At 55.9% G+C, this 18,511-nt stretch overlaps 1 protein-coding gene across 4 annotated transcripts in view; it reads left to right on the top strand.

Moving 5' to 3' along the window:
• SYNE3 (spectrin repeat containing nuclear envelope family member 3) overlaps positions 1–18,511 on the top strand; it is a 59,540-nt gene that overhangs the window by 2,805 nt on the left and 38,224 nt on the right. For all 4 annotated transcript variants that reach the window (XM_025042118.1, XM_015599776.2, XM_006925564.3 and 1 more), the window contains exons 2-4: positions 6,451–6,599; positions 12,503–12,675; positions 13,958–14,267. In XM_025042118.1, the coding sequence (XP_024897886.1) occupies positions 6,456–6,599; positions 12,503–12,675; positions 13,958–14,267 (627 nt within the window). In that variant the 5' untranslated portion in view covers positions 6,451–6,455. The remainder of the gene's footprint in view (positions 1–6,450; positions 6,600–12,502; positions 12,676–13,957; positions 14,268–18,511) is intronic.

Genomic DNA, 18,511 nt, shown 5'->3' with positions numbered 1-18,511 from the left:
CCGAGGCCCTCCCTCCCCGCTCAGCCCCAGAGGAAGCCCCACCGCCCCCCTGCCGCCTCCCGCGTGACCGTACCCACCTCTCAGACCCAAGATGCCAAGACGGCATGGGCGACTTGCAGACAGGCGCCCAGCACGATGGGGGCTGCTGTCCCTCATCACAGTGTCCTTCTGTCCCCTGGCTGGCTTTTGAAAGTCTACGTTACCTTTTCCACCACCTTTCTGTCCAGGACATGCTTTGTTACGACATTTCTGCCTCCTTAGTTCACCCTGAGTCTTCCCTCCGGCTCTAATTAAGCTCTCCTCTTCTGAGGTGATGACTCAGGCCTGGCACTCAGATTCTGGAAGCTTCTCAGCCTCCCACAAAGTACACTCTCGCAGTCCATTCCCGGGGAAGCCGTGTGCCCAGCCGTGCCCAGGGGTCTTGCTCGCCCTCTATGGATGTGTCAGTCTCACAGGTGTCTTCTGAGCATGTGCTCTGTCTTGATTCTGCTCCATCGTTCGCCCTGACCCAACTTGTCTGTTGTCAAGGAAGAAAAACCACTTCTCTTCCGGCTGTCATTTGTGAAAACCACACGAACGCTGAAAACCAAGGCCGTTTCCTTTCTAACTGTCTCATCCATCAGACTCGTGCCAGCTGAACCAGAAAGGTCCGCGTCCTCGGGCCCAGCCCTGGCCGAGTCCTCGGGGACGGCCACAGACGTGCCCCCCAGCCCTGCCTCCCACAGCTGCAGCCCCACCAAGGGCTGCTTCTGGACTCGAAAATGGAACCGGCTTTTTTAAAATTTGGAGCACGTTTTTTTCTTTTTGCCAAGTTGTTTGGAAAATACATAGTTTCATGTTTTATATTATGTCCATTCAACTAGTCCAAGAAGGACAAACACACTTGCCAAGGACAAGACTCCTCCCTTGGCTCCCAGAGAGTTGTGCCATGGTGCTCGCTCCCACGGCCTGTCCTCATGGTCTGTGGCCTCCCGTGGCTGCCGGTCTCTGCACTGACCCCCTGGGTCTGCCTACCCCCTTGTGTGTGCTCCCCTCTCTACCTATCCTGGCCAAGGTGACCTGCCCGAAGCTCAGAAATAGTCCTGTCCCCCACGTGAACCCTTGCTGGCTCCCGATTGCCCCCCAGGGACCAGCCTAGCCTCCTGGACATGGCTCCAAAGGCTCCGGTCAGGCCCTAACCCCCTACCCCAGCTTCCACTATTGCCTCCCTGTCCCCATGCTCCAGCCTCACCATCCGCCTGTGTGCCAGGAGCCTGTCCTCTGCCCTCAGCATACAATACCTCCCACTCAGTCCGCCCGCCCCAGGCCAGGTGACAACCCCTTCTTTGTGGCCCTGTGGCCACTGTGCCCCCCTCTTTCAAAGCTCACATTGGTGCTCACAAGACACGGTCAGAGCCCCACCTGGTTGCTCTCGAATCCTCCGCACCTGGTACTCAGCGGCCATTGAGATGCACAGATGCGTTAGTCCCCCGGTAGCCCCCATTCCTGCCCCCACCAGGCCCTGGGATGGTTTGGGAGCCAGCGTCTGTATGCAGGTTCCTACGGAAGGAAAATCTGGCACCTGACACCTGACGGATTGGGAGAAGAAGGAGCCACTTCCAAATACGGAGCGTGTTCCAGGTGCAGGGTGGGAGGCTTGCTTCGTTAATCAAACCCAGATGTTAGCTCCGTGTTGGTGTCTGAATGTTTGTGTCCCCCCAAAGTTTACATGTTGGACTTCTAACCCTCTGTGTGATGGTGTTAGGATGTTGGGTCTGTGGGAGGTGATTAGGTCATGAGGTTGGAACCCTCATGCATGGGATGCGTGCCTTTGTAAAAGACATCCCAAAGGGCTTTCTAGCCCCTTCCCATGTGAGCGCATAGTAAGAAGTCTGCCACCCGGAAGTGGGTCCCCGCCCGGCCCTGTCGACACCCTGATCTCAGACCTCCAGCCCCCAGGACTGTGGGGAGTAAATTTCTGCTGATTAAAAGTCACCTATAAACAGATACCTTGGCATAGCAGCCTGAACCGAATCGGACACCCCGTTTCCAGATAAGGAGACAGAGACCTAGAGGTTAAGTGACTGGCCAGATGTCATACAGCTGGTAAATGGTGGGGCCAAGACCACCGGGACCAATTCTAGGTCCTTTTGGCCTCAACACCTGTCCTTTCCCAGGGCACGTGTCTGTGGGTCACTTAGCCAGCTAGCTTTGCCTGCTGGCTGCTGTGGCTTCCTGCAGCTGCTGACTTCACCCTTGGGCCATCGCCGTCAGAGGTGGCAAAGTCTAGCCCAAGGCCCCATTCTGCTGGCAGTCTGTTGGTATAGCTAGTGAATATAGAATGGTTCTTACATTTTTTAAAGGTTGCAAAATCAAAGGAGTAGATGCAACAGAGACTGCACGTGGCCTGCAAAGTCTAAGAATATTTGCTATCTGCCTCTTTACGAAAATATCCCTCTTCCCCCCGCTGATCCAAAGGTCCCCTGAGCCGTCTCCCCTGGAAGGCACCTTGGCCTGCCTTAGCGGGGGCCACGATGCTGGAAGCGATGCTTCGAGCTGGCTGAGGAGGGGCTCCCTGGGGGAGAAGGGGGGCCGGGCTCACAGCTTCTGGGTGACATGGACTCTCTCAACCCACAACCTCGGAGGTCCCTCAGAGACCCCCCCTGCTCAACACTCACAGTGTACAGGTGGGGAAACTGAGGCCCAGCGAGGCAAAGGCACTTGCTCAGCGTAAGCGTATGGACTCCAGGTCCAGGGCTCTCCTTACCATTTTCCCTGTCCCGTCGTGGGTGCCCCGCCGCCCCGCTCCGCCCAGCATCACCCCTCGCTTCCTTTGCTCACTTGTTCCTCCAGCCGCTGTTAATGAAGGGCCGGTAACTTGGCTCACGAGCACTGGGTGCTGAGGCTCCGTCCTGTACCCAGGCAAGAGGGAAGACGAGTCCTCAGGGCACAGAGAAGTGTGGTGGGCGGCCACAGGCGCTTAGAGGCTCTTCCATGGATGGCGATGCTTTGGGAAGGAGCATGCTTCCAGCAGAGGGGGCAGAGGTCATGTGTGGTCTTGGCTGGGGACCAAGAGCTGCACGTCTGCCGTGGGCTTGATTGTACGGGGACCGGGAAGAAGCAAGGGTGGAAACAGGGTCACACTGGGAGCGGGGGGGCCAGTCTGCGGCCCATGCTGCCACAGATAGATCGCTTATGTAAGGAAGTGAGTGGCCAGCTGGATTTGTGTTTTAGAAAGGCCCGTCTGGCTGCTGCCTGGAGGAGGGGTGGGAAGAGGGCCAGAAGCTGACTTGAGTTCATTGAGGACCAAGCTCCTTCTTTCATCAGAGAAGGTGCTGGATGCCCTCTGCCCGGCTCACCTGGCCACTTTTCTCCCTGAGGCCTCCACCTCCACCCAGGGCTCCCTCAAAGGGAAATATACAAGGCTCCCTGGTGAGTTCCAAGGAGGGACGCTTGGGGGACTGTCTTCCTGGGCCTTAAATCACTTGTGGATGGGCATTTCACGAGCTGCTCATTTGCTTTTAACTTCAGCTTTGAACCTTGTGTAATGAAACAGGCTCCTTTCCATTGGCTGCTGGGAGGCTCAGAGCAGGATTCTTCCCGGTCAGTGGACTGACAGGGAGCTGCAGATAAGATTTAGGGGCCCATGAACTTGGATAGGAAACTAACTACACCCTACTGCCACTAACCTCTCACTGATAACAATTCCTTCAATTATTCATGAGACAAACCAAAACAAGCGCCGTCTGGCACTAGCAGTGACTGTGGCTGTGTCTGTCACACATGTGTCTATGTTGCATTACAGCTGTGCATACCTAGGAATGTCATTTATGCCCATCACTATTTCAAAATCAAGGTAGCGTTTGGACTCCTTGTTAGATCTTGTGAATTAATGTGGTCAAGGAGTGCGTGTGTGGGTCTCATGAATTCGACTTCAGTATTTCGAAAACTATGTTTTAATCTGGTTGGTTCCCTCTGTAATTCTCTGCATTTTATTCTCGTCATTTCAAGCCTTTATTTTGAGAAGGGGTCCTCAGAAAAAGTTCAGAGCCCTTCCCACTCTCCTCAAACCCCCCACCTGGCTTGCAGCTCATCCACCTGCAACCCACACTCAGGTTCAAGGTGCACTTTCTCTCCTGGGAGCCTCTTGAGGCAGGGGTGGTAATGCCTGCTCATTTGCTGCTGTGATTGTATCAGGCCTAGCTGGAAGTATGTGCTTAATTCCTGTGTGTTTCGTGGAATTGGAAGGAAATGGTCGGGCAGAACAGAACAAGAAGCCCATGTCCCTTGAACTCTGCCCGCAACCGCCCCAAGTCCATGGCTAATTAGATCCCTCAGCCGGGGCTGATCCCTGGGTCTCGGGCCCTGCTTTGCGCCCCCGCCCATGGACCCCTTGTGTTTCCTTTGATGTACCCACCTCGGGGTCTCCAAAACTCCACGTTTCATAGGCCCTGGGCATTTCCAGCTGGAAGCGTTGTGCAAAACCTCTCTGGCTTTTGGTAGTTAGAGTTTTCCCCACTGTTGGGTCATTCGAAACTCTGGGAGCCTCATTCCTGCCTCTCCCATTTCTTGCTTTATAGAAATAAAAGCTGAGCTTTTGGAAGCCAATCAACTCACACGCTAGACAAGAGATTAAAGCCACAATGAACCAATTTAAACGCCCGCACATTCTAATGTGCTTTTCAAACGAAGCATTCAAAGGCTGGGAGTGGCTGTGGAGACATATTAAATGGTCAGAAAAAATGAAAACAGCTCTAAAAGGGAAACAACACGTGGGACACTGAGCTGTGAATGGCGGGTGGGCCCAGCATCCGGAGCGAAGGCCACTCTGGGTGGCCCACTCCTTGTCACCGCCAGTGTCCTTCCTTGTGGGTCCGATGGCCTGTCCTGTGGAGTCCGATGGCAGACCCGCCCAGCGCAGGGCCCCGGGAGGGTGCCCAGATTCCCAGTCAACCTGTCCCATCAGTTGATGAACAACCAACTGATGATTGAGAAGAAAAGGCGGATAAACAATTCAGCCAAGGTTTAGAAACTGGTTTTTGTTTTAAATAACGATTGCCCTTTCTGGAAAATTCACAAAGTACCTAAGAGGAAAAATAAACAGAAAAACTTCCAGCTGGCCCCCGCCTGCACTCTATCTAATTCAGTCACATGGACACTGTAATGGTAGGACTTCCCAATTTTTTCCTATGAGCGCGGTTTTTGTGGTTGTTATTTTATTTTGCTTTGATTAGTTGTAGAGTCGTGACTACTAAATATACAATTTTGTCTCTTTTGATGTTATCATTATATTCTAAGAATTCTCCATCACGGATTCATTTTAAGCATGCTTTTTGTTGGTTGCATAATATTCTGAAGGGTACGTGTACCATACTTTACTTGACTAACCCCTATTATTGAGCATTCGGGTTGTTGCTATTTTTGTTTTGTTTTGTCGTTTTAGCTAACACTGTGATCGGTTTTCAGCGCATTAAACTTTATATCGATTCTGGGCTATTTCAAAGACATTTGCAAAGGCCTTACTCTGTACAAGGCAATATGGGAGATTGGAGGATAAGCTAGACACAATCCTCCACATAAGATGCAGATATAAATAACTTTAATCCAAAGTAGGTTAGAGTTGCCATAAGCAGACAAGACTGGCGTACAGGAGAGTTTTGTCTGGGCTTAATGGGATTTTGAGAAAGTTCCATGAGAAAATCTGAGACTTTGCCTCCGCAGCTGGAAGGTAAGGGTGAGGGAAGTGTGGGCCGTGTAGCAGAGGGCTTGGTTTATCTGGGAGATCGATGCCAGCAGGCAAGTGTTGCCTAAGGCAGGCATACAAGCAGGTCTCAAGTGCCGGGTCAGCTGATTGTCAGCGGCTGCCAGGAGTACGTGGTGTGTGACTCCATGGAAGCAATATCTGTTGTGAACCCCAGCTGTCAGAGAAGTAGCCATCAGACACCTGACTAGCATGGCCATCCCCGGCCTGAGATATTAATTTTAAGAGAGTTTCAGGGGCTGGCGTTAGCTTGGCCAGAGCCCCAAATCGTGATTTTTAGGTTGAGGCTTTTGATCCATTCAGATCCAGATGCATTATCATCCATTACCGACATTGCAGACCATATGTGTTTTGGGGTCCTCTTTGCAAGGGGCTTCGACTCAAAGAGACAGGAGGTACTCCTGAGTCCTGAGGTGGGCAAGAGGGGAGCAGGGAAGCTGCCAGGCCAAGCTGGCACCCCGGGCCCGCCATCCCTGCTCTGCCACACAAGAGGCCAGACCTGTGTTCCTTCCCTACCTGTTTGCGGTCCTTTGGCTCTTTGACAAACCCCATCGCTCTGGCCGTGTCACCCCAGTCCCCGGTCAGAGCTCCGGGAGTGGGGGTTCGGCCTGTCCCCACTGTCAGTTCTGCCCTCGTGGCCCCATCAGCCTGCCCCCTGCATTCTTGCCCTTCTGCCCGATCTCACGTGGTCCCGCTTTCCACCCCCGCAGGCGCCATGACCCTGCGGGCCCAGGAGGACTTCAACGGGAGCCTGGAAGATGCCCGGGAGTGGATGCGGGCCGTGCAGGAGCAGCTGCAGATCAACGACAACACCCAGGGGCCCCGCGATGCCCTGGAGGCCAGGCTGTGGCAGACCGAGGTATGCAGGGGCAAGGCCACGCGACTCACCCGTGGCCTTGGCCTTGTCCCTCCTTCTTGGGCCTTAGGTTAAATGGCAGGGGTGGTCTAGGCCCCAGGTTTCCCGACTGTTAAGGTGGGGTGTTTCTCAAGCTCCGATGTGTTTGTATCTCCTGACGATTTTGGTTGAAGTGCAAATTCTGATCCAGGAGGTCGGGCAGGCCCAAGATGTGGCATTTCTGACATGCTCCAGGTGACACCATTGCTCCTGGTGCTTGGACCACACCTTCACAGTGAGGGTCTAGAGCCTGCCTTCTGGCCCTCTTGTCTTGGCAGGGGCACCGTGCAACCAGGTGGGTCCCCGGCTAGCCCAGACCTGGCTTCCCCACCCCCTTTCCTGTGTCCCTGGGGCTCAAGTCCCTGCCAGATCTGCGTGGGCCCTGGTTGGCTTCAAGCTCTGCCCAGTGATGGGTGACCTCTTTCGGCTTCTCCGGGTCCAGGTTCAGCTTTACCCCCTGCCTGGCACAAAGCAGGGCTCAGTACATGCGGAGCTACACTGACTAGAAGTGCTGATGCCTGGCGCCTGGCCCGGCACTGGGCACTCCCATCTGAGAGCATCTGCTCCAAGCCCGGTACAAGGGCAAAGAGCACTGGACTAAGAGCCAGAGACCTGGGTTATAGTCTCCATGTTGATACTAGTGCTGTGTGACCTCCACCAAGTCTCTGTCCCTCTCTGGGCTTCAGTTTCCCAACGGTAAGCAAAACATCTGACAGACACGTTTCTCAGGTCACACCCATTGGGGTATTCCACAATTCTGATTCGACAGAATCAGAATTACCTCTTCCACATGAGCTGATCCCCGACCAGGGACCCCACGTCCCTGAGTGGCTTCTTTGTGTGTGCTGTCTTACGGATTTTGTTGAAAATACATGATGTCTTTTTTCAGGTGGACGGTCAAAACTAAGAATTTACATCACCCTTTCAGAGTCAATGGTTTGAGCTTCACCAAGACATGAACTAGGTGCCATTGTCTGCACTGTACAGTTGGGGGAACCGAGTCTTGGAGAGATCGTGCGACTCGTCTAGGTGGACATGTCTCCGGGTGGACTTTCCATTCTAGAGCTCGGGTCTCTGAGTCCTCCTCGGGCTTCTCCAGAGATGGGTGTTCACATAATGTTGTGTCTGGCAGGGTCAGGGAGTGGGGTGCTCCGGTTTCTCAGACGCTCTGTTGAATTGAACAGCTCACTGAACTAGAGACAGAACAAGGCTTTGCAGTCTGGATGTCCTGGGTTCAAATCCCAGCTCTGCTTATTGCTGGGTGTGGCTCCCTGCAAGTCACCTGACCCTTCTGGGCCCCAGTTCACATCCTTCCTGGAATCGAGGTGTCGCTAATGATCTCAGAATGCTGCTCTGAGGAGGGTCGGAGACCCGCAGGGCATTCAGTGAGGGCCAGCTTGTTGTTAACTGCATGTTAGCATCATGCAGTTAACTTGGCGGCCTGTAAAGCTTGATGTAAATGACCAAGTTGTTGGTGACCGTGACACCCTTTCTAGTCCCCTCCCGCGATGCCCTCTTCACCCCCAGGTGATTGCACCCCGGCCTCCGCCCCCAGCCGCTTGCCACACAGCTCAAATAAATACGGCCCTGCTCCTCCTCGGTCAGTGCGAGGCTGCATCTCCCAGCGGGGAAGGACACCCCGTCCCCACATGGCCTATGACAGCCGCGAACAAAGCTCCGTGTGCTGGTTAGAGCCCGACCACTCTTGAGTGATCTAGTCAAAGCCTTCCCGATTGGGCGATGAACCCCGGTGAATGGAGAGCCCCACTTCACTTCCCGGAGGACACTCGGGGCCCCTGAGGGGCTCACATCCCCCAGCCTAGTCCTAGGGAGTTTAGAGAGGCTGCTGGGGACAAGTGACTTTGCCGCTGTGGCTTAAATGAGGAGTTAGCCAGGGTGGGGGTCCAGGGGTGAGGGTGGGGACAAGGGGGCCTCCAGGCAGAGGGAACAGTGTCAGAAAGGTTCTGGAGGTAGAAACAGCTGGGGGCACATGCCAGGATCCTCAGTATGGTTGGCGTTGGGCAGCACCAGCTGTTAGGCAGAAGCAGGGGACAGGGCCAGAGAGGTGGGTGACGGTCTAGAACCCCAAGCCACAGAGCTTGGACCCCTCTTGTGTAACAGAGCAGGTGGTAGGTTGGCAATTTGGAAGGTTGGGGGCCGTTTGGGGCCGGAATTCAAGGAATTGCTTTCGTAGGGCTTGAGCCTGGGGCCGAGTTCAGAGCCCCGCTGGCCATCCCGTGGGGGGTCTTGGACAGTGGAGGCGGGTGGGACACACCCTGCTGTCGAGTTCACGGCCTAATTGAGGACAGGCATGCACATAATCCGGGTGGCCACACGTGCATGTATGAGGAGCACCCCTAACACGGGTCTCATGATCTTACCCTCCTCTACAGCCTTCCGTAGCTCCCACTGTCCACCAAAGAGACACCAACCATGACTTGGCATCAAAAGACCTCCACTCTCTGCCCAGCCGTTTTCCTCTCCAGCCGCCCAGCCTCACCCCCGCCATCCCACCTCCCAAGCACACACCGCCTCCTGTTGGCAGGAAACCTGCTTGATATCCTTGAGCCTTCGTCCATGGAACGCCGTTCTGTTCGGGTCTGGCTGTTCCTGTGAAATGTCCTCGAGCTCTCCTGCCCCCTCGCAGCTCCAGCTCCTGGCCGTCTGCCTGAGACCGCCACTGCCCTGAGTGTGTGCTCGCTGTCTCGGGGCGCTTGCACCCTTGCATCCTTGGCGTCTTGCACCCTTCGTGGGCAGGTCATTTCCTCCCGGCGGTGGGTCTGGCTTAAGCGAGGCGGCGTAGTCCTTAGGAAACCCTGCTGGCAAGGCCGGAGGCCGGAGGGAGCGCTTCATCAGGCGAGCCCCAGGAACTTGACCTGGAGCCTGGGAGGGGGTGTGGTGTCCTCCCTCGGTGGGTGCTCCACTGCCGTGCTCTCCCGCGGGGCTCAGGCACGCTCATCTTCCATGTGCTTTGATATTCTGAAACCAATTTCACAATAAGAAAACATTGCCCTTCCTCCATGTGGCCAAAGGAAACAACGAGAGCCTTGTCCACCCTCCCAGTCCGGGGACCTCCCTCTGGGGCCTGGAGTCTCCCTCGTGGCCCCTCCACCAGCTTAGAGATGCGTGTGCAGAGTGCCTGTTTGCTAGAGTGACCGTGATGTGAGTTCTGATCCAGCTCTGATGCTGTGTGGCCGGAGGCGAGTCCCATGCCCACCCACGACCTCATTTTTATCAGTAAAATGGGGAGGGAAGGACCCCTCACCCCTGTACATTGAGGCGCAAGGACCCTCGTGGAGGCAGAAGCCGTCTGTGAAGGGAGATTGAGAGAATGTTGCTTCAGAGGCTGAGCTTAGGTCTGCACCCCAGTCCTGGGTTTGAATCCTCCTGCAGCCCGCGGTAGCAACTGGGGAGAGTTTCTCGAGCCCTCGCAGTTTCTGCTCACTCGGGGAAGTGGGAGTTGCCCCCAGGCGGGAGGGAGGAGGACTGAGGCGAAGAAGTTACTGGCGTGCTTGGCACAGGGCGGGGCTTGCTGGCAGAGCCGGCCCAGGGCAGCGGGTCGTTTCTTGTGGTTCCGATGCAGGCGTACAGGCACGCCCACGCCCCGAGCCTCAGGAGCTGGTGGCTTGCGTCCCAGCGTCTTGCCTATTTGTCCTCTGGTTCCCAGCCTCCTTGGCTCTGCACTTGGGGCCTGGCCTGACCTGGGCTGCCTACTTACCGGCTTCCAGGCCCCTCTGTGGCCAGGAGCATGCTAGCATTTCCTGGGGCCGGGCATCCAAAAGCCAGACACGCTCACTGTCCCTAAACACGTCATGCTTAACTTTTGCTCGCATCCCCCGCTCAAACGTCTGCACATCACCAAGGTTCGGTGCCAGCGCCGCCTGCTCACGAAGCCTTCCTGGACCTCCCCACACCCCTCCTTGGAGCCACCGTCGTGCTTTGTGGCCTCACTGCTCTTTCACGGTCATCTGTGCTGTTGTCTGCAGAGCCCAGCACAGCCTGCGTCAGGCCACATTTGTTCATCCAGATCCAGGGCCCAGAGCCGTGCCCAGCACAGTGCCCAGCACAGAGCCCAGCATAGCCCAGCACAATGCCCAGCACAGAGCCCAGCACAGTGCCCAGCACAGAGCCCAGCAGAGCCCAGCAGAGCCCAGCACAGAGCCCAGCAGAGCCCAGCCGGTCTTGGCCGTGAGGGCGGAAAGCCCTGACGAACCCCTTCCCTCCAGCTGTCCTCGTCTCCTGCTTCCCCGCCGCCCGCCCCACCCCCGAGGTTTCCCCTCCATCCGGCCGCCACCTGACTGTTGTCTTCCTTGGCGCCGTCACATCAAAACGGTGTTGCAGCTGCAGTCTGAGTCCCCTCCCAGCTGGCTAGTGGCCCTCAGTGGGCACTCCTGGGCCGCGTCCTCGCTGGTGATGGGCTAGAAAAAATCCTTGCACCAGCCAAAGGGCACAGTCATCAGGGCAGCAAGGAAGGGTGGGATCTGCTTCTCAAAAGTTGATCCTGCCAGGCCAACTATGGTCTCTGGCCCCTGGGCCCGGCCCACAGCCAACCACCCACTACTTGGTAGTTCGGGAGATGTTCCTGCTTTCAGCCAGGTGTCCTGCCTGCCTCTGGGACTGGCCGATTCTTCTCTCCTTGGCCAGGAAACAACAGACTCACTTCCGTGCAAAGGGCGTGGGGCTCGGATCTCCCGTGTCTCGTAGTGCAGCCTGTGCCTCCCTGACCAGGACTCGGGAGGGCAGAGCAGAGGCCTGGACGAGGTCACACAATTGGGGCACTAGGCTTTGAGGAAGGGCCATTGTCCCCACAGCGACTTCCCGGACCTGGCCGGCTCCTTCTGGGTTTGGCAGAGAGGGACTGAGCTTTGCGGGAGCTGTTGGCGCCCTTGGTTTACGGAGCCGGAGTCCGCCGAGCTCGCACTGGGCGGCAGATGGGGAGGAGGCCCGCTGACTGCTGCAGAGACTCGTTCTGCAAAGTTCAGGCTCTCCATGGGCCCCCAGCGCCCTCGTCTGTAGAACCGGATTCCCGTGGCGCCCGTCTCGCTCGCATGGGGAGTGGGCTCGCAGTGCGCTCCGCAGCCCGGAGTCAGACGTACAGGTCCTTGCTTATGATGATGATTTCTAACCCAGTTAAATCTCAGGGGGTGACAGGAAATTCATGCTCGTCCAGTGGTGGGACCCCCAGTCCTGTGTGGTGTGAAATTTTCTGGGCAGGGGATGGATAATCCTCAGTCCAGAACATTCCACAGGGGCCCTCGGACCTTTAGTCCACACTAGTCACTATGGGATTTTCTTTTCCACATTGCCACTGGCTGCTGAGCGGGACTCGGGGTGTCTGCTGGGCACTTGCTGCAGCCTTGACCATCGCAAACTCCGGTGACTCCGGAGCCTTAGCCGGGGCCTGGGGCAAGCCTGCGCCCTGCGTAGACTTGGGAGGCGGGTTCTCACGGCCCCGCACCGTGACACGTGCTTCGTGTGCATTTTCTCATTTAATTCTGAAAAAGAAATCTTAGAGCTAAGTATTGTTAACACTCCCATTTTACAGATGGTCAAACCAAGTCGTCCAGGGAGATGGTGAAACTTGCCTGAATTCACACAGCTCGAAGCAGGCCGAGCAGGGAAGAGGGGCAACCCAAGCCACCAGACAGCTCGGGCGCTTCTGTGCTAACCCGTCGCTCCCCGCTCCCACCCTCAGAGGCAGCAGCAGGCTGCCAGGCCACAAGAGAAGGGGGCGGCGGCCACGATTCAAACCCTAGCACCTCTGGGCTCATAGTCCAGGCTCTTTCTTCCCATCACGTCGCTGTCGGTGGCTATGCCCGTGTGCACTTCGTCTAACCCTTGGAAACTGGCTTTTGTGTCCATGACAGAAAATATGCCAGCTGGAGCCGGAGGGGCACTTGAAGGTGGACCTGGTGTTGCAGGCAGCCGAAGAGCTCCTGGCATGCTGCCGCGAGGACCAGAAGGCCAGGATTCTGGCCCAGATAAGGGACATCAAGGACGAATGGGAGGACACAGTCACCTACATGACTCACTGTCACAGGTAGGGTTGCCGGAGACCTTGCCAGGGCTTTGACTGCAGTTGGCCCCGGACCCTCCTTGCCCACGACCACCCAGGCCTGGGGCCTCCACCCAAAGCGCTCTTCTCCAGAGCTGGGATTCCTGGGAGCAGGATGTGCTCTTGGGATTTCTGCCAGCCCTGCCGCCCGCTTTCTGATTATAACTGGGCTTAGCGGTGACAGTGGACAGTGGGAGCCCATCTTTTGGCCAACGATTAATTCTTTATAGACTCGCCATGTGTGCATCCTCCAGCACCATGGGAGAATGGCCCTGGGGTGAGAAGGCCTGTCGCCTGCCCAGCTCTTTGGGCCAAGTTCTCTGCCTGCATCGGGGAGCCGGGCGGCAAGGGCGGGGTATCAGACAGGCCCAGGATTGCCCCTCGCTCTGGTAGTTACTTGCTGCGTGACCTTGGCAAAGTTGCTCTCTCCTCAGACTCCTTGAAGGTTGTCAGGAGGATGGAAAGGGGAGATAGCAAATGTCAAGAGCAAGGCACAGTGCTTGGCACACAGTAGGTCCTCTGTAAACAGGACCTGCCAGCATCCTCTCCATCTTGATAAAACTGAATGTTGAATGTACTAGGGGGTGGAGTGGGGAGAGAAATGCTTCGTACAGTGTTTTCTGCTTTTCAAACCCTTTTACTTGGAATTCCAAAGTGCCTTGATGTTGGCCGGACTGATAGGGCCATCGCCATGTTACAGATGGGGAAACCGAGGCGAGAGAGGAGGCAGGGTTACTCAGGGAGTTTATGGCCCCCCCAGAACCCACACACAAGCCCTCAGCCTCTGTCCCCTTGAGTGGTGACAAGCCCACAGACACGACCGTATTCTGCAAATGACCAAACATGCTCTCAGTGACATCTTCCCATGACTGTTAGTGGGCACGCCCGTGGTAAGAGGCTGAGGTGACTGTGTGGGGATCCCTAACACCAGGGAGAAATGACTGGGCGCCTGTGTATCGACAGTGGGAATCTAGGGCTGGAAGTTGGGGTCCTGGTGGCTAAGGCCCCATCTGCTGTGCCAGTAAGGCTGCTGGTCTGCAGAGCAGGTCTGGAATCTGAGCCGCAGCCCCACCATGGAGCTAATTTACCAGGCGGAGGGGCTTGTCCAGTAGCACTGAGGTAGGGCCCAGAATCTGGGGTGTCCACAAGCTGCCCAGGTGACTCTGAGGCCCAGAGAGGATGTCACTGGACCCCCTCCCACAGCCCCCTAGGACTAGGGAGAGCCCAGAAGCCAGGTCATTCACAGCCATGGTCTCTGTGCCCACAGCCGCATCGAGTGGGTGTGGCTGCACTGGAGCGAGTACCTTATGGCCCAGGACGAGTTCTATCGCTGGTTCCAGAAGATAGCGGTGGCACTGGAGCCCCCCGTGGAGCTGCAGCTGGGCCTGCAGCAGAAGCAGTGGCAGCTGAGCCACGCCCAGGTGCTGCTGAACAACGTGGAGAACCAGGTGGTGCTCCTGGACCGGCTGCTGGAGGAGGCGGCCTCCCTGTTCTACAGGATCGGGGACCCCAGTGTGGACGAGGACGCCCAGAAGAAGATGAAGGATGACTACGACGCCTTGAAGGCCAGAGCCCAGGTGGGCGAGGCGTGGCGGGCTCTGTCTTCACCCACCGTCCATTTATCCACCCGTCTACTATCCACCTACCCAACACCCACCACCCACCGCCATCCACCATTCATTCTCTTATCCACTCCTCTACCGCTCCACCAACCTGACCGTCTCCCGTTCATCTGGACAACCACTTAATCACCCATCCGCTTATCTATGTACTCACCCACCTACTCATCAACCCACCCGCCCCTTCCCCCACCCTTTCACTCATCCATCCGTCTACTATCGACCACCCACCCACGGTCTCCCCCTTCACCTACCTACCCTCACCATCTGTCACCCATCTGTTCATCCATCCATCCACCCACCACCTACCTACCCACCCACCAATCTTCCATCTACCTGCCCACATGCCCCTCCACCGTCCTCCCACCCATCGACCCATTATCTACCACCCATCACCCCCACTGCTTAATACACATGTGGAGCTTAGTGTAGCGCGTTGACTGCCTGATGGACTAAGCTGGCTCCCCTCCTCCCTCTCGCCCTCCTTCCTCCCTTAGCCTCTCTTCCTCTGCACTTTCTTGTTCTTCCCCCAATTCCTGTGCCCATCCTTTGTCCCATTCCCTCATCTCATTCTTTTAAACAGTCCATTGAGTTATTAAGTTCAATTACTTATTTTCAGAAATCGTTTGGTTCTGTATCATGTCCACTGTTCCTGTGTGTGTGTGTGTGTGTGTGTGTGTGTGTTTCCCTTTCATTTCTCACACCTTCCATGTACAAATTATATCTATAATAATTCTAACTATACATATTTTACTATCTTCATCGATCAAATAGCTGGAGTTCTGGGGCCTGCTGCTGACATTGTTTGGGTCCCTTGACCTGGTGGGTCCTTTCCTTGGGGGCTTTGTAATTTCAAGCTGTGGGCTCATCCTAATCAGGGCTTTATCTGCAGAACCCTGAGGCTGGGCCTGGCCTCAGAGTAGCTCGTGTTTGCTTCAGCCAGGCTCCCCTGGGAATTTACCTTCCCGATTCCTGTTTTTATACCAATGTATTGGCTTAGGGGTTCCTAAACCACGTGGGTGCTCTAAACTTCAATTCCAAGCCTAAATTATGCAAGAGGCCCCTGGATCCATACTCTGAAAGGTGACTGTTCTTTTCATTTGTGTTTTAGCCAGAGCCCAGAGTGAAATACAAGCCTCCCGCTTGTATTGTACTGATGGGGAGATTCTTTTTCTAGTTCACCCTTTGGCAGAGGCGGTTGGCCCTTGGGGGTTCTGCCTTTTTGCAGTGGTCTCTGTCCTCTCTGGGCCCACTGTCTCCCACCCCCCTCCAGCCTGAGCAGTAAACTCAAGAAGACCTCTCGCGGGCACGTGAGTTTAGCCGTCGGTTTCCACCACGTCTTTGCTTCTGGTCCATGGGAGACCTCTCTCCCGGGTGGGTGTGTGGGTCTGCATTTAAACAATGCCTGTCATGCTTTACCCAGCGATTCTGGCTGTGTGTAGTGGGGAGGTATTCAGGTTATCTTGTCTTTCGCGTTCCGGAACCTGAAGTTACAAGTTAAGTGAAAGAGTTCTGTAACAAGCAGAGATCTGGGATCCCACTAGCAGGAACAGGACTCTGGCCCCTGAATGAAATGTTTGGGAAGCGACCTGAGTTCAAGCCAGACTCTCTGCTTCCCAGCTGTGTGGCTGCCAGGCAGCTCGCCCTGCCTGTGACCAGCGTGTGAGGACTGAGTGAGTTCACATGAAGCTCTTGGAAAACTGACAGGCATTTTCCCAACACAAAAGACACCTCTACTCTCAACAGCAGTGACAATAAGTAACAACAGTGGTGTCTGACACACAGCAGGTGCTCGGAACTGTTTGTTGAATGGATGAGAACCCATCCCTGTAGCTTGAAGGCACATGGGGGAGGTAGAGTGACAGGAGGTTCTGGGGCGGCTGCACAGGAGCCAGAATGGACAGGAGTTTGGCTCTTGAAGATGTGGTCAGAGCAGGCTTAACAGGGTTCTCTTTCCAGGTCTGCCCCTCTGGCCCAGGCAGGGAAGGTGCCCGTCCCCACGGCCCCCTTGCTGTGAATTTACGGGACACGGGCATCAATCAGCAGAGAGGAAGTGGAAAGTGGTTGGGTCGGTGCGTGTGTGCACATGTGCACGTGTGCATGTGTGTGCATGAGTGCACGTGTGTGTGCGTGCGTGTGTGGGAGTGAGGGCATGCCAGGTGTACTGGGTAAGCTCCAGTTCTGGCCCAGACGCAGAAATGATCACCTCGAAGATTCTTATGGTCACCCACGGGACTCTCCATTCACTGGATCCAAAAACATCAAAGAAATCACAACTTTTATGGGTGACTGCTATCTTTTCTGTCTCTTCACGTCTGTGACCTTGATCCTTCCAGCTTTCTTAGGTGGTAGATAGAGAAGGTGTTACTGGGCCCGCTTTTTAGACTTAAAAAAAAAATATATCTAAGCGTCGGACATAACTGGCCCAGTAGAAAGAGCCAGAAGCTCTAGGCGACTCCTAACGTGGGTTCCACCTTCTGTTGTGCCTCTAGTCCTAGAGGGTCACTGCACCTGTGCCCATCGGGGGAGACCGGGGCCTCCGGTGCGTCTGTGGGGCAGGCTGCGAGGTGGACGCAGCAGGAGTGGGATCTGGGAGCCCCCAGAGGCAGGAACGAGGGTTTTCAGGAGGCGGAGCCTGGCTGGCAGGGTCCTGGGGGTTGGAGGGTGAGAGCCCAGGCTGAATGAGGACGGTGGAGAGGGTGCTGCTGCCCTGGCGGGAGCCCGTGGAATCACCAGATGAGCTGGTTAATTCTGACCCCAATGTGGCAATGGGGCGCTGGTGTTTGCAGGGTGACTGGACCCCGTGCAGAGAGCAAATTCGGTTTGGCTTTTCCAGCTGTGGGCTGAAGCTCAGACAGGTGGTTTTTTCTTTCTGCCTCTGGGGCTTTGGGAGCTCAGCTCTTACTCACTGGGAGCCCCTTAGCTCTTGGATGGGGGTGGTGTGGTGACGTAGAGCCGTCTCTTGTCTCCCCCAGAGCCGGCTACAGAAGTCTGAGAGATGCAGGTGGGGAGGGGTCAGGGCCTCCGAAGTTAGATGCATACTGGTCCATGAGTGGGCATTAAGCCAGGAGAGGAGCCGGAGCTTCTTCCATCGGATTCCAGAGGGGGCTGTGACCCTCAGGGGACTGAGAGGGACAACCTTTTCTCGGCAGGAGAGTTAAGTCCCCACCCCAAGGTCCTCATCGGTAAAATGGGACCCACCTCCTGGGCACAGCCCAGCCTCCTCGCCCGGACGGAAGAAGCTGCTCCGGCTCCGTCCTTAGCAGGTGGGAACGCTGTGTCTAGTAGATTCTTGGTGCCCCAGGTGCCTCCTGGTCACCTGCTCTGTACACATGAGGAGGGCCTCACCTGGCATAAAGGGCTCTCTCAAGGCAGATGAGGAAGACACCTCCAGGCAGGCAGCCAAAACCTGACTGAGTGACAGGACCAGGCCTGTGTAAGGGTCCCTGGAGGTATGGGCCTACTCTCAAAGTGGGGAGGGTCCTGCTCAGCTCAGGCTGCCAGCGCAGAACACCACAGACCAGGGCCTTGAACAACGGACGTTGATTTCCTGCAGTTCTGGAGGCTGGAGGTCCAAGATCAAGGTGCCGGCAGATTCGGTGTCTGGTGAGGGGCCTCTTCTTGACTTGTAGTCAGCTGCCTTCTCGCTGTGTCCTCACGGCAGAGACGGAGAGGGGGACAGCAAGCATTCTGGTGTCTCTTTTTATGAGGGCACTAATGCTATCATGGGGAGCCCAACCTCAGGACCTCATCTAATCCTGATCACCTCCCAAAGGCCACACCTCCAAATGCCATCGCATTGGGGATTAAGGCTTCAACATATGAATTTGGGGAGGATCCAACTCAGTCTGTAGGAGATACTATATGCATGAATACCTCATTTTTCACCAATAAGAGCCCATTTCAACATTTCTCATGCTAGTTAACAGGCCATTTTCACCTCTGAAAGTCCATATTTGACTTCCACTATGTTGATTAGCAAAGCCTCTGGTGAGGATGGGGACAGAATCAGAGAAGCACCGTGGGGGCCATCTCTGGACTGTGGCCTTTGTGACCACCCCTTAGAGGGAGATGCTTAGCTGGGACAGTTGGCCCAGCAGGACGGACAGGGGGAGGGCGGGGTGAGCCACAGCACACTGTCAGCCCAAAGCCTTTGAAAGTCACGAAGAGACAGAGCAGGCTGCTGGCCTGTAGGGTCTTGC

This window comes from Pteropus alecto, unplaced genomic scaffold (genome assembly GCF_000325575.1).
Source record: "Pteropus alecto unplaced genomic scaffold, ASM32557v1 scaffold8, whole genome shotgun sequence".
Classification (NCBI taxonomy): Eukaryota; Metazoa; Chordata; class Mammalia; order Chiroptera; family Pteropodidae; genus Pteropus; species Pteropus alecto.
Note: the sequence above shows the minus strand (reverse complement) of the source record. Positions and strands in the feature narration are given on the sequence as shown.